The 15,456-nt window shown below is 43.5% G+C and overlaps 2 protein-coding genes across 2 annotated transcripts; both read right to left on the minus strand.

Annotated features, from left to right (window-relative positions):
- Positions 1 to 1,423: 1,423 nt before the first annotated feature.
- C5H1orf52 (chromosome 5 C1orf52 homolog) lies at positions 1,424 to 6,580 on the minus strand. Its single transcript, XM_048946707.1, has 4 exons — positions 6,539 to 6,580; positions 5,622 to 6,043; positions 5,303 to 5,513; positions 1,424 to 4,662 (listed from the first exon to the last, which is right to left on the minus strand). The coding sequence occupies exons 2-4, from the start codon at positions 6,015 to 6,017 to the stop codon at positions 4,580 to 4,582; spliced, it is 690 nt and encodes a 229-aa protein (XP_048802664.1). The 5' UTR covers positions 6,018 to 6,043; positions 6,539 to 6,580; the 3' UTR covers positions 1,424 to 4,579.
- Positions 6,581 to 7,106: 526 nt separating this feature from the next.
- BCL10 (BCL10 immune signaling adaptor) lies at positions 7,107 to 14,659 on the minus strand. Its single transcript, XM_048946452.1, has 3 exons — positions 14,525 to 14,659; positions 10,603 to 10,891; positions 7,107 to 9,525 (listed from the first exon to the last, which is right to left on the minus strand). The coding sequence occupies exons 1-3, from the start codon at positions 14,600 to 14,602 to the stop codon at positions 9,158 to 9,160; spliced, it is 735 nt and encodes a 244-aa protein (XP_048802409.1). The 5' UTR covers positions 14,603 to 14,659; the 3' UTR covers positions 7,107 to 9,157.
- Between the last annotated feature and the right edge of the window lie 797 nt (positions 14,660 to 15,456).

The raw sequence follows: 15,456 nt of genomic DNA on the forward strand, positions 1-15,456 counted from the left end.
CTGAAAATTCCAAGTTTTTCATAGTGCCCTGAAGAAAATACTTCAAAGGAGCCAGCAACAAAAAAACCATTCCAATCTGTGGTGCAACTACCCTTTCCAGGACCAACTGATCTAAGCCCACATCTACTGAGGACACAAAATCAGCAGGCTCCAATGAATACCTGTTGTTTCCTTTGACCGGTGATACCTCAGAGACTTAGAAGAAGAACTAGCTCACTAGAATCCCCATTCCTCTGTTATTCCCACTATTTCTTGGTTTCTCATTATAGGACTTAACTAGCTTTGACAAAAGAATTCACTGCTACCAAAAGGTTTGAATCAAGAATCATTCACTGAGATTCCCATGTCTCACTGGAAGCTTCCTGAACAACCAAACCATTTGTTTGACATTTCTGTTGGTAATTTTCTGTATTTTGCCAATCACTTACTGTACAGAAATGCTGCTTTTGTTTCAATCTTCAAGTTTTGACCAACCCACAGAATGCCTAGCTGCTCTCTGCCTCTCATTGCATCACGTTTTAAGCCTGACCTTAGCCAGAAAACATTGCTGGCAGGATTGGAGTTATATTCTTACTAAGGTGCCTCCTTTTGCTAAGAGATTTTCTGAACATATCCCATTTGGAATTTTAAGGAGTCTGTTTATCTGTAACATCAAGCTGCTACATTCTTTCAACACACTGCTCCATTCCCACATTAAACCCACACCCAAACTGTCTGTGTCAGTATTAAACTTATTTATATCGAGTGGCCCAAGCTAAAACAAATGGTCACAGGAGCCTTTTAAGCAAAAGAAAACCCAAGTTGTATCCTGCTGGTGAGTGAAAGCATTACACCTTTCCATCCAAATTCTGCCTCGATTTTGCAAGATGAGCAAACTGGCAAATGAGCTTCCTGTCATCAGAGAAAGAGCAGCCAGCCTCACACAGCTCCCATTTCCTCTCCTTCACTGATTACAGGATTGAGATAAACGTCTCTGTAGAACACACTGCATTTCACAGGATTCAATTTCACACTGGCAGCCTGAAGCTTATCACAAAGCATTTGTAAATGAATCAGTTCTTCGATAGCGTTGGCATGCATGGAGCTTCCACATAGGAACACCAAGCAGCCTAGCAGGGTGATGCCTTGCAGCAATCTCTCCATCAGCACTTCTCAGAGGAAGCACTGCCTGCCATGGGGGCCATTATCTGAAACAGCTGTAGTTTTATACTGACTTGAATTTTTTTTTCCCCAGATCACCTTGCCTTTCCTGGAAATCTATATTGTGTAGCTGCTATTATGCCAGCATCTAGAGGCAGCACAATGTGTTCATTGCAAACAAATTGCCTTCCAGCCACCAGTTTTCTACTCTTGACAAATCTTTTTTTTAGAGAATTCAGATCAAGCTTGTAGGGATTTTTACTGCCTTTTTTTTTTTTTTTTTTTTTTTTTTTTAACCCCCATTACACATAATGATCATCATTACATTTGATTCATCATAAAAACAGTGCAAGTGCTGAGTTAGTAACAGGCTGATTTTCAAAGCCAATATTCCACATGTGTAAGTGGAGGTGTATGTTCCCTGTCACTGTTTCCTCTTGAAAGACAATCCAGGACAAACTGTTCTCTAGGCAGACATTTTTGAGCTGAGCTATCAGTTTAAGTTCAGTAAGCACTCACTCATGCATTTCCCAGATCCCATTGCACAGAGGAGGCAAATTTTCTCTATTAGCAGCCCAAACCTCACTTTGCCCTTCAGCTTCTCATCTTTTCTCTTCAGCTTCTGAAATAAACTAGAAAAGCTTCTTATTGCTCATTTCTTCACACTTACCTCATCTCCTTTTTTTAAGCACTACATCATTACCATTTTCATCCTGCTTTGGGAATCAGCATCACTCCTACTCGTCCAAAAAGAGCACTGAGAAGAGCCTCTTTTTCCACTGCACGTGTTGGATGCACTCCTATAATCACAAGGCTGTGACATCCTCCCTGGAATACGGACATCTTCGAGGAACCTGAACAGCAGCTGGTAACTTTGCAGCCTCACAGTTCTTTGTATCATTGATAATTCATTTGTAATTTTGACCTGGAAGTCCAACCCCAGATGAGGATTATAATTTAGTTTACCACCATTTTTTCTTAGAAGCGTTGTAGAGTATCTGAGTAAAACTTTACTAATCCTCACAAAAATCAGTGAGCTTTCTCTTCTTTTTTTCCTCTCCTGGCTACCAGTGGTGTTCTATCCAGCCCAACCCAGCTGCTCCAACCAGCCTCTTTGTACCAGATACACACGCCATGCTTTTCTCCCTCCAGAGCTCAGTACTGCTCAGTAAGTACCATGCTATCAAAGCTTGCCACTAGAAACAGAGCTCTCAATGGAAGCTTTCTGGGCTGTAGCCCCACAGACTGAACTTCCAAATGCCTCTCATTCTTCTGAATTTCAGAGCCATAATTTGCTTTTAGGTTAGCCATGCCTGGAAGGCCTGCAGTTCCCTTTACAACTGAGGATACAAAATTTCCTTTAGACAATCTCAGTTACTCAGAAAAAACAGACATATTGTTGTCTCTGAGCACAGAAAGGTCAGTCCCCTCTCTACTCTGGGCTTCTTTGTAGGGTCTGCCTGCTTCATGAGCAGCAATGCTAGAACTTCCCTAGACTCAAGCCACCTCTACCAATAAAACTTATCCACCAACAGAATCAGTTCATCTGGGTGCCTCCACTTCAGACGGGCTTTCTTGTTTCAGATGTCCTAAGAAGACAGATAGTTGTCTTTGCCATGTATCCTGAATAGGGATGCTGCCATGGTCCTTGTTTACAATGAGGTTTCCCTAAGCGCCTAAATAACACAATTAATCATTCTTCTCTCTGATTAGACATGCTGCTTTTCTCCTTGGAAACTGAATATTTGACAATGTTAGCTTCAAGACAACCGGACACCAAGTATATTGTATTATCTGAAAACAAAAGGAGCAATTAGCATGCTAACTTCCTGAGCTGCCTCGCAGAAAGGCAGGGCACACAATACGAGGACAAAAGCCTTCTTGGCCATGGCTATTGTGGGAATGCAACCTATTTCCAGAGCTAGTGACATTAACCTTCAGCTGTAACACACTTCGAGCAGCACTTCAGCAGCAGAGAGGCTTACTGCTGTGAGTCTTGAATTAGGCAGTCCATTGAATCCCACACCTCATGTCAAATCCCTCAAATTTCAGCCATCTGCTGAATTCTCAGCAATATCAGAGATATCAGAAGATACAGAGAACTGACCAGAGGGAGCATTTTCATTCAGAGACACTGAATTCAACACATCAGGAAAACTGTAATTCCTTTCTCTGTAAAAAGAGCTCAAACCATTTGATCTTAAACAGTAGCTCATGACAATTGCAACCTGAAGTAGATGACTGAAGCTGCATATACTCACTAACCACAAATACACTTTTCTATGCTTAGGTTAAAAGAATATGTCTTAAAGATCACTTAAAAATATGAATATTAAATATACATATGGGTATAAAATCTACCAAATTCAAGTTAGCTCAACACAGAAGGAAAATGTAGAACATTGACATGCACACTGATTGCTTAACCACATAAACCTGTATCAGTAGGCAGATCTCAGTGCAGATTTCTAAGGCAGAGATGCTTCAGCTGACAATAAACCTAGAGCAGCCCTTACCTTCCCCTCAAAGCCCATTGTTACTTTTTCTATTTACAGACCCCAAATTCCAAGCAGCAGTTAGCACAGATGCAGCATGCACTGGCTCAAATACTATGAAAAGCTTAACTAGCATTAGCACTGAAGTAAACATAATTTGACAGTAAAGGCTCTGCCATAGCTTTATCTTAATATTCCTTATGTACATATCTAGCTGCTACTTTCAGCTTTTGGAAGAATACATCAAATGCTTCAATTCCTCTATCAGTTAGCTTCATGTTTTATGATGTAGAACATACAATATCAGGATTTATCTAATATTAAACTCCACTTTTAGGTCAATATTTCTGTTTGCAGTTGTGTATTTATTACAATCAAAACCCTGAGGATTGTTGAGTCTTCAGAAATACAGCACCGAAATGCATACAGTACAGAATTAATTGCGCCCACTCAACAGGCATGCAGTGCAACATTTATATCACAGATGTTTCGAAATGTAGTTTTATTCCAGTGACTATCTTTACATAAATTTCAAAACAGCATCATTCAAACAAATCACAGTACAATACTCAAAGAATCTTTAGTATATGCTCCTTTATAAAAGGCTTTGACACAATGGAAAAAATCAGTCAAGAAAAGCTCACGCTACCAGGTTTCTTGATAAACAAAATACCAGTGAATCCTGTACCCATGAGCAGAAGTCTCCATCACAACGTTTTAAGACACCTCTTTAAATTAACAGGTTTAAACTTTGTTTAGCAGATGAGTTTCTACCACAACACTGTCCGTTAAGTTTTGTGCTTTCCAAAAGGCAAGCATACTGCTGAAATAAAATTCCCTACCCAACAGGAGAGAGAAATTCAGTAAACATGTATTTGTTCCACATTCCAGAGGAATCCAAGTTCATTTAAATTCTCATCACACTAAAACCAAGCGTATTCTGCTTATACCTTCTTCCTCTTTGTCTTCTCCCCAGAGTCTAGTTTCCGTTTCTTAGCATAAGCTGGTTCATCATCCTTTTCATCATCTTTAAACAAAAGACAGAATTACTCAAAGTCAGCAATGCCATATTTTTGTGTTGAACAGCATTCTCATCCGTGAACAATTAACTCGGCCACATCTGAGACGCCTGGAGTAAAGGCACAGGAATACTAACAAACAGCATCCTCATTTTCAGAATGTGGATGATATGTGGTCAGAACAGGAATGTTTTGCTGTTTCAACATAGCTCAACTGAGGAAAGGCTTTGTTATGGTAGACGCTGCATAGTACCTGCCCCCAAAAAAGTACTGTTTGAATAGATAAGATAAAAAGCTGGAAAATATGTTTTAGAAGCAGAAAGTAATGTTAAAGTCAACAGGGGAGGAAACGAGGCAAAATTTATCCTCAGGAAGAGCACTGGTGTATTGGAACAGGCTGCCCAGAGAGGTGGTGGAGACACCATCTCTAGAAGTATTTGAAAAACGTGGAGGTGTGGCACGGAGGGAGGGACGTGGTTAGTGGGCATGGACCAACGGCTGAACTACAACCATCTATCTCACTGGTCATTCCACACTCAACAGTTCTGCGACTCCAATGATAGCCGTATGCCACAGGATACCCTGCAGCTGGGCACCAACCCGGCCGGGAGCCCCAGCGGCAGCATCAGCTCCCCTCGCCTGCCCTACCTGACACCGCCTGCTCCTCCTCCTCCTCCTCCGGCAGGAACCTGGCTCTGCCGGCGGGCCGCGGCGCGTCGTCGCCGTTGTCCTCGTAAATGTTGGACCACTTGATGGCCATGTCGACGGCGGGGGCCGGCGGAGGCTTCTTCTCGGGCGGGCTGTACACCTCCGGCGGCGGCACGGCGTTCGTCTTCCACGCCTTAAACTCCTTGGGCGGCTGCGGGTGAGAGCAGAGAAGCGGTCAGCCCCACGTGCCGGGCCTCAGAAGCCGGCGGACAACCCGGGGCAGGGCGGAGCGGGGCAGCCCCCTCCCTCCGGGCCGTACCTCCTCGGGCGCCCGCAGGACGCGGCTCTCCCAGTCGATCTGCTTGTTGAGCGGGTTGTAGAGGAAGGCGGGCGGCTGGGACACCTTTCGGAAGAGCTCGTCCGGCGGCGGCAGCTTCGGCCGGCTTCCCGGGCTGCTCCCCGCCGCCGCGCCGGCTCCCGTCTGCCGCTCCTCGGCCGAGGCTTCGTCGGCCTCCGAGTCGGAGCTGGAGCTGCCGTAGGCCGCGAAGTAGCCCAGCGGATCCTCTCCCTCCGCCGCCATGGCGGGGCTGCGCAATTCGCCGCCCGCACGGAAACCGGCCCCGCGCCGAGGGTTCCGCCCGCCGGCCCCGGCCTGCATTGCGGGCGGCAACCGGCGTCCGGGAGAAAGGGAGGGAAATAACTGGCCTTCCTGCATTCGCACTTGAGTAGCGAGTGTTCGACCTTGGAAAGGGTCCAAGGGTTCGATTTTGGAAAGGGTCCAGAGGAGGGCAACTAAGATGATCAGGGGGCTGGAGCACCTCCCCTATGAGGACAGGCTGAGGGAGTTGGGCTTGTTCAGCCTGGAGAAGAGAAGGCTGCGGGGTGACCTCATTGCAGCCTATCAGTACCTGAAGGGAACCTACACCCAGGAGGGGAGTAAACTCTTCAAAAGGGCTGACAACAGCAGGACTAGGGGAAATGGTTTTAAGTTGAAGGAGGGAAGATTTAGGTTGGATGTTAGGGGGAAGTTCTTTACTAGGAGAGTGGTTAGGCCCTGGAACGGGCTGCCCAGGGAGGTTGTGGATGCCCCGTCCTTGGACGTGTTTAAGGCCAGGTTGGACGGGGTCCTGGGCAACCTGATCTGAATGTGTATGTTTGGTGGCCCTGCTAGGCAGGGGGGTTGGAACTACATGATCCTTGGGGTCCCTTCCAACCCGGGTGATTCTGTGATTCGACCCGGTAAGTTAGGGCTTTAAAAAAAAAAAACAAAAACAAAAAAAACCCACAGATGAAAAGAGAATTAGATGTGAAACTGAGTCAACCTCCGTTTCTCTTTTTCACATCTGTGAGCTTCACTGGAGGGAACAGAGAGAAATGGCATTGCCTTCAGCCTCCGGGCAGGTAAGGCTCCCAGCACTGCTCTGGGGCACCTCCACCCACATCAGCTTGTGGCAGCTGTTGGGCAGCATGCAGGCAATCAGGCCCCGCAGCCGGCATTGGAAAGCAGGAGGAACTCCCAGCACTCTTGCTGCTATTCAGACTCTCAGGTTAGCAATACCAGCCATGAGCCACACACAGCAGACAAGGTCTCCATTTCACATGTGTGCTCTCTCTCCACGGGGCTCTTCAAGGCAGTACCAACACAGGTTTCACACTGTCACTCTTTCCCCCAGAGACAACTGTAAAAAGAAGAAAAGCCTCTCACACATACAAAACCAAAGCCACCCATCCAGGTACTGGCACGAGCTACTCTAGAGTCTCTTAGAGCCTACACATTTTAATAAAGGCAAACAGGAAAACAAGCAAATATACAAAAGAATTTATTCAAAAGTCGTGCTAAAAATATTTCATTTTTCTTAAAAATGCCCATTATAAACATTAATAAGGTTATACATTCATTTAAAGTCTCAGGTTAAGAAGCTCCATTGCAGGAGCACTCCCCACACAGGCAGGCCTGCTGCTCACTGTGCAGCGTGGCAGGCAGCTCACACTGCGTGTTCTGACATACAACTGCAAGACAGTTTCCACAGTGACCTAAAGCCCTTTTTCAGTTAAGGCCAAGCTTGCTCTCTCCCCATTTACAAGAACCCAAGAAGGGACCCAAGTCTAGACTTCCAAGGAAGTGAAAACAAGGAGGAAAAAAAAAAAGTTTGAGAACACACATGCAACTCTTCAAGTGGTATACAGCCACCAAAGAGATATCTAGACACAAACTTCTATGCATCCTGAGTATGGGCAACTGCAGCACAAGTTAAGGGAAGAAAGATCTGCACTTATCCTCTATTTCATGTTAGAGAGCAAGATTTTACTTAAATTTAGATCCCAGAGTGCCACCTGTACTGATGAGTTTCACTTAGAATCATTTTCACCATCTTGAAGGTCTTCGGACGTTTACAAGACAAGGCTTTTTTATAAATACACAAGCAGAAGCTCACATTATAAGCAAATGTAAGCTATTCACGTACTGAATATGGATGACAATTGAACACTGCAGGTCATTTTCACCTACTCCTGAAACCAGAGCAAACATGAAATGAAAGTGTAGAGACTATGCAGAGGTCCTGCAGAAGGCCTGTCTGCACAAAAGGAAAACACAACTCAGGGTTATTACCTGGCTTTCGTCTTGAATGGAATTACACAGCTGTATGAAAACAAAAAGAATTCAAAGCAAGAAATAGAAAACTTGTCTTTCGATATACTGAAAGCATCCTTTTGAAGAGCAGCATTACAGAATGCTGCAAGAGTGCATTTCCAAGAAAAAGTTTGCCTAGTAATTTTAAAGTGGTTAAGGCAGAGTATAAGAGGAATATTGCGTTATGTTGTGTTCAGAAATACGAGAACCTTCCCATGATCAAATAGTTTAAATGCCTTCAATTCTAAACAACTGTAAACATGTCTGTGTTGAAGAGCAGGTATCTGAAGTACAACACTTCCAAGAATCGTTCAGTTAAGGGCACTTCCTTGCCACAAGACTCCTCTGCTCACCCACCAGGACAAAACACACAAGCCTTAGTCCTTAACAGCATTATACAAAACATTTTCTGACAGCCTTCACGAGTTTTAAAAAACTTTCCTTTCTAAAAATTAATGAGAATTTGTATTTAAAGTGCATTTCAAATCATGATTTTCTAAGTTATATTACAATAATAGCATGCTAGGGCTTGTGAATATGTACTTGCTGGCTCAAAATCACTTTGATATTGAGTGCCTTTCAGTTTACTGGTCAGACAAAGAAAGTCCAGAAAATTAAGAGCCTTCTTGTGAATAAGCATAGCTACAGATTTAGTAAGGCTTTTTTCCCCCCCCCCAAATGAAAATATTTTTTTGCAAATTATACTCATATATGGAGGACACGTTAATTTAGTGCATGAATTTAAGCTTTTCTGCATGTGAGCTTAAGCTTTTAGTCCAGGACATTACTTTTCAATACTCAGTGCTTTTCTTAATCACTGCTGCTTTTTCACTCACCACAAAACATTAAAAAAAAAAATGACATTTGTTGTTACTATTCTGTAACTGCAGCTTAAGTACCTGCAATTAAACGTGGTATCTTAAATATATTGGTTTAAAAACAAAGCAAACAAACAAAAAGCAAAACAACAAAGAAACAACTTCTGCTGGTATGGTACCATAATTAAAAACAAAAACAAAAACAACCAAACTCCTTAAGAAAAACAAAAGCAGCTAGAGACACTTGATTACAAAAACAAAACAAAACAAAACTTTAAAAACATCAAGTAGCATTGATTGTTCTCTCTGATTACCCAAATTAACGGTTTGAAAACATTTTTTACCCTTAAAAGACTGAAACTCAGCTTCAGTAGCATTTGGATGAACAGACAAATGTCACTAAGTTCACTGTGGATGAAGAGAACGTGACCTTAAAGGCAAAAAGCAATTGTCACTGGAACTAGTAGATGGTTCTTGCTGTTCTGACTGGAGTTCTGGAGGGAGAGGGGGTGCACCAGGGTCTCCAGGGCCTGGAAGAGTGGCTGAAAAAATTGCACTCTCAGCATTCCCCATCTCTGCAACAGGTAGATTCATTGAATGAAGAGAGACAGCAGACATAAATGCAGCAGTGCTATAATCTTCTTCTGGATTATGCATATGAGTAGATTCTTTGTCTTTTGTTTTATCAAAAAAATTGGATTCATCAGAATATGATCTAGAAAGGTTATTTGTTCCTCCATACAGCGAGGTCAGACAGGTGCTGCAACTTAGACCTGAAACAAAGGGCAGAGAATAAAATCAACATCAGGATACATCCTTTAACTGTGCTCTGAGTTAGTAGTGGTAAAGCTGTCATTAAGGATCAGCTGTGTCCACTTCTAACAGACTGTCTTCATCTTACCTGTGACATCCCAGTACTAACACCAAATCAGAAAACACAAGCAGATCATCTAGTCAACCACGTGAAAAAGTTTTCTCTGTATCAGCTACTAGTTGATAATGGTGCACTGTAATTGCAGCTTCCCTCTAGGAAGTCACTTCAGCCCTCTGACCTATCTTTGGATAGAATATTCTCACTATAATCTTCAAACTAACTTTTAAAAAGCTCAGCTGCATGGTTCTACTTCAAAATAGACTGCATTTGACAGCTGCTATACTTGAAGCCAAACAGAAATTCAACTCTTTCATCTATGGAGTTAAAAATATACTTTCTTCCTTCTTATTTATTTATGGGTGTGGAAGAGGAAGTAAGGGTTTTGGTTTAGATACTTTATACTTTCTTTTTCTGCCTTCAAATATGAGTACATATAGCTACTTAAGTTTTCTATGTCAACAAAACTTCTGACTGCATGAAGAAAGAGATTAACAGTCTGATTTTAAGTTCTGACATTGAAGGCAAGAATAAGAATTCCCCCTCATGCTGTGTTTGCAGACTTATCTTCTGCTGAGATGCAAAGTTCAACAAAACCAAAGCATCCTGCCACTGCAGCAAATAGCTTCAACAGCAATGCAAGATGGAAGATAATCACCTATTCTGAGTTCTGAATTAGAAGCTCATGGAAAGTAGAACTGAAGCATGAAACAAACTTATTCCTTAGAACAACACACAGCACAGTTGTTTTCTCTGATCTGTTGTTTATTACATGTTCAGAAAATAAAGAAGTAAAGCTATCAATATATGCCCAGGATTTTAAACAGAAAACTATGAAATTTTCAAACTATGCTGTCCCAAAAACTAGAGGAAGTAAAAAAAAAAAAATCTGTAAGGAACACACAGCTGTAGGACCTTTGTTTCACAGCTCCTCAAAATAAAACTTCTGTCTTACAGTACATTATTATAAACTTCTCACCTTTGAGAGCTTCAAGTTTTTCATTTTTGACTTTCAACACTATGTCAGTTATCTTCTGTAACAAAAAGTTTTGTGTTCTTTCTCGCCTGATGGATTCAACCAAAGCATCCAGTCCCTTTGGATTTTCTGCCAAGTAGTCCAATAACTTCCCAGTTTTTTTCCTACTAGAAGATCGAGAAGAGATCTCCTCTGTGTCCTCTCTAGTGAGTATTTTCTTTGAACGCAGGTAATCAAAGTGTCTCTCAGCTATAATTTTGTCACACAAGTAAGGACGCATCCTTTCTAAAGCCTGAAAAACAAAACAAACATACATTAATCTTTCAGTCTTTCAATTTTTTAGAAGCTACACTGAAAAATCTTTATGACTTACAGGTTAATAAAATAGTTTAAAGATGCCACTACATTATGAGCATATCATATGCAGAGAATTTTCTCCTTGCATCTATTTAAAAGGGATTTTTTTTTTCCTAAATTTTTTAAAGGAAAATTCATCATCTTCCTGAGTGATCTAAGAATTTTTAATGTATACTAGCCAGTGGAGGCAAACACTGAAAATATTTCATTAAGTCTGTGTTTATCACATTTCAGAACCGTCTTTAAATAAAATGAAAAAAAATTAAACCAATAAAACACAAATAGCAGCCACTCATTTTGTCTACATTGTCACATCTCTACACCATTTGTATGCAGGACACACACTGTCATTATCAATGTTCTCTGCACACTGAATAACTGCAGTCTCAGAGCAACAGTATAAATATACTCACCGTTTCAAAGTTGCATTAGACAGACAGTTATTTGGGCACACAGGTTCACCACCAGATTACTGGCATCCACAATACATGCTCTTCCTTCCACAGATGCACCTACTTTGAACAGACTTACTGGTTGCTTTTTGTCTGTCCATCTGCTTTCTTTTGGTTTAAGGCTTTATACCACACACCTGGAGCAACCTGTACAGCCCTGACACATAGCACCAATGCATGGAAATTAGCACAACTCTGATGACTGGCCGAAGCAAAATGGCTCTACCTCCTACAGCATAACCCCAGCTAACAAGTGTCAACTAGTTGCTTAACTCTTTTCTATGACCAGCAAAGAGAAGAGAAGGGGGAAAAAAAGATGCAAGTCTACCCCTGGGAGGGGATTGTACCAATTGCCTAAGAAGCCCTGCAGGCAGCCAGTTGCCACTGGGAAAGGTGAAGCAGAGCCCCGTTCCGAGCACAGAACTGCAGTGCCACTAAGTACCTTTGGGCACTGCAGCACCTTGTACGGAGTCCCACCTCCACTCACACACTATGGTTCCCCAGAAAAAAAACTAACTTTCATTATCATATTCAATTACAACACAAATATCAATTTACTTCAAAGCTAATTTACAGGAGCAACATCACGACTTTGAATTCCTCTTGGAAGATCACGTGCCTTCTCTTTTAAGGAGGAATTTATTCACACATAGCATAACATAAAGACATTTATTTACCTTGTTCATAGGGTTCACACAACTGCAAGTATCTCCAACTCTTATTTTAATCAGTACATTAACTTCAAAACAGAACTAACATCTTGTTCACAACTCTGATTTGAAGAACCAATCTACTACTCTATGAAGATGAGTCACAAATGATACCTTTTTAATTGAAAAACAAGCTTTCATTTTACATAATACTACAGAACTGGCAGTTTCCCGTGCCAGCAGTTTTCACTGTGAAGAAATACACAAGGCAGATCCACTAGCTGAAAGTTACCAATGTGAAAAAAAATCCCCCTTCTCTCCTTTCATCAAATTTGCCTCATTTAATTCAAAGAAAAAGCAATTTGAGGGCTACAAGTGGGGAAAAAAGCTTTAATATACAAGTGACGAAAGAAACAACCAATGCTTTTTCCTGAAGAAAACTTCCAAATATCCTTCAACTCACTGAGATTATATTCTATGAAAGCAATGTGGAAACGACTCTTCACTTTACTTGTGCACTGATGAGCAAGAAAAATTTCGGGAGCAAACTGCCACAGCCAGATCGAACTCAATGTGAAACCAGAGCGTAACAGTGCAGCTGGAGCCGGGTGGCTCCTCTGGGCTGGGGGCACACAGCAGCTGCATCTGTCCCTGCTCTTATTCTGGGCCTGGTAGTGAGAGGACCCAGTTCCACAAGTGGATGATGACTCAATCCAGCTTCCTGTGCAATCACAGGGTGCTGGCCTAACTGACTTTGTAAGAACAGAGATGGGCAGCAGTGCTGCTTGTATCCATCTGCTCTGCAACACACCTCAAGCATCCAACTGCAGCAAGCTGTGCTAAAAATACTGCCAGCAACACTGATTTTTTCCATTTCTTGTACCTCTTCCTACCACAAGGGATCAATCAACAAACTCTGAGACACAAGAGTCAGTAAAATTTTTAGCATTAGAAGTATAAAGCAAGTTGTTACTCAAAAGAAAAGTACTGTGTTTCAACTAACACCTTCTTGCACTGTGCCTTACACTACATTAAGTGCATCAGTTCTGAACTCCCCCAACTGTCCACACAGGTTAGTAGTTTGTAAGGAACAGAAAGAGTAAACATAGAAGAACAGGAGCTTTAAATATCTGTTTCTATATCAATGTTCTTGCATGTCTCACTGCCTTCTTCCCAGATCTCCACCATTAGATTTTACCCTTTGTAATTTCTCCTTCAGACAAGTTTACCCAGGCTGGATGACCCCTGTAAAAGAGCTTTCTGAGGTGCACTGTCACACAGCACACATGGGATTTCTGGTGGTGCAGTTTTTCTATCTCACAGCTCACTGTGCAGAGAAAAGTGTAAGACTCCTATGACCATCTAGGCAGTTGCTTTAAGTATTCTCTGATGTGACAAAATGGTAGGGAAGAAGAAGGTATCAGGAGCCTGGATAAGAGAGGTAAAAAATTAAATACCTGTTTGAGTTTTACTATGATTGTGTTCTCACAGCAGTTAAGCTGGGTCTGCTCTGATACCCTAGCTGCCCTGATCACCACTTAATCTAGTTGAGAGCTGGACAAGCAGCTATTCCTTTTGTTACGCTCACACACACCTGCACTGCGAGCTCTGAGCAGCGTTGTGCTGCTTCACAAAGACAGACCAGCACCTGACCTGGCCCATAACTCACCACAATGAATGTGCCTGATCAGAGGTACTTGAACGACTTTGGGGCAATCAAGTGAGCATACTGTGAAGCAGCAATGAACCTCCTCAATGGGAGAGTCTCTACAGTCAGATTTACTGTACTGCATTTTGATGATAAAATTAAAGTTCTCTCTTACTACACACCAGCCTTCCATCAAGTCCTCCAATTACTATATGGAACTGTAAGATTAGAGGCTGATGTGACACCGATGGACTCCTGGGAGAAGAAACTACAAATTCAGCCGCTAACACAGATAAATTTAAATCAGACTACATATGTGACGTGATATATAAGTAGGTCCTGCCTTCATTTGTTTTGTTTTTGCTGTAACAACTGGATGCTACCTATTGCACTTGTACTCTGAGGTTCCTCAGAAGCAAGTAATAACTCGAAAAACATGCCTCACAAACTATGACAAAGCATTTAAAGGAAACGCTGCACGCATAAAGCTGTTAAGAAACTAAGCTAAGTTCCATCCTTTTCTGAATGAGAAAACGGCATAGGAGAGAAGAAAAAAAAATTACCCAAGGGGCCACACAGTGTTAGTATACACAAATATACACAAATTGGTACATAGGACACTGTACATTACGAGCACTCGGACGGTCAACAAACAAGAGGCAAACTGATTTCCTCTCTGACGTAACCAACCACCCACAGCCCAGCGCTGTCCGGGCCGCGCCGGGGAACTCCGCTCTGCGAGGCGCTCCCGCCCGCTCTAACGGCGCTTCCGCTTCCCACCGCGCCGGCTCCCGCCTACAATCCAGCCCGGCACTTGCCTCCTTCTTCACGTCGGCCATCTCGTCTTCTGTCAACGGCCGCCCGACCGCGCTCGAGGCCGGGCCAGAGACCTCCATCGCGGAACCCCTCCGAACGCACCACAGGGAAAACCGCCCCCGGCCCCGCTTCCGGCCCCTCCCGCGCCGCGCCGCGCCCCGCCCGCCGGCCCACGAGGAAGGCGCGCGGCCGTCCCGCCCACAGGCGCACGCGCAGTGTGGCGCCGTGCCGGGCGGCTGTGGCGGTGCGGGTACTCGATGTTGTGCTGCTGCGCCACTCAGCGCCAAGTCGCTGCCGTCTGCACCCGCTGCCGCGCTGTTTGGCTCGTGGAGTCACACGAATCATTAAGTGTGGAAAACCTTAAGGTCATCTAGTTCAGCCGTCAGCCCGTGACCTCCACGTCCCTCGGTGCCACATCGCGTCATACTCTGGGTGCTGACTGGGATACCTGCTCCGCTGGCTTATTAATAACCACGTTGCATAGCAAACATCCTGCCCAGAACACAGAAAAATACAGGAATGCTCACTGTTCTGATCTCCGTAGAGCTGGATGTTAGCATCACCCTGGATGACTGCAAGAACAAAGAGCACTGCAGGGCAGTTCGAGCACCTGCACTGATCCTCCCTAATCTGTCGCACTCAAAAGTGTGCTTTGAGATCCTCTGGATCTCCCAGCAAGGTGCTGGCACTGCTGAGCTGAGGCAGGTGTCCCCCAGCTCCCCACTCCCACACTTGGTCATTAACCACGTCTTCCAGTCTCTCTTCAGGGGGAATTCTGCTGAAGACCTTGCTGTCTCTGTACAATAGTTCCGATAAAAATAGTTGCTGTGCACTCTGGAATTAGGATATTAATAACCCCACTCAGTGAGAGGTGCAGTTCAAAGCAGCACCTGAAGAGCTGGGCTTCTGGATCCCTGCACCATGGTGGCCAGCA

This window comes from Lagopus muta, chromosome 5, assembly GCF_023343835.1.
Source record: "Lagopus muta isolate bLagMut1 chromosome 5, bLagMut1 primary, whole genome shotgun sequence".
NCBI lineage: Eukaryota > Metazoa > Chordata > Aves > Galliformes > Phasianidae > Lagopus > Lagopus muta.

What these genes read in the sequence shown, in the direction of transcription:
- C5H1orf52 (XM_048946707.1), bottom strand. Translation starts at nt 6,017, where the DNA reads ATGCAGGAAGGCCAGTTATTTCCCTCCCTTTCTCCCGGACGCCGGTTG. An exon ending in TCCTGCGGGCGCCCGAGGAG is followed by an intron (nt 5,514 to 5,621) that starts GTACGGCCCGGA and finishes TCTCACCCGCAG; the next exon opens with CCGCCCAAGGAGTTTAAGGC. An exon ending in GGAGGAGCAGGCGGTGTCAG is followed by an intron (nt 4,663 to 5,302) that starts GTAGGGCAGGCG and finishes TTTTGTTTAAAG; the next exon opens with ATGATGAAAAGGATGATGAA.
- BCL10 (XM_048946452.1), bottom strand. Translation starts at nt 14,602, where the DNA reads ATGGAGGTCTCTGGCCCGGCCTCGAGCGCGGTCGGGCGGCCGTTGACA. An exon ending in TGGCCGACGTGAAGAAGGAG is followed by an intron (nt 10,892 to 14,524) that starts GCAAGTGCCGGG and finishes TTTGTTTTTCAG; the next exon opens with GCTTTAGAAAGGATGCGTCC. An exon ending in AAAACTTGAAGCTCTCAAAG is followed by an intron (nt 9,526 to 10,602) that starts GTGAGAAGTTTA and finishes CCTTTGTTTCAG; the next exon opens with GTCTAAGTTGCAGCACCTGT.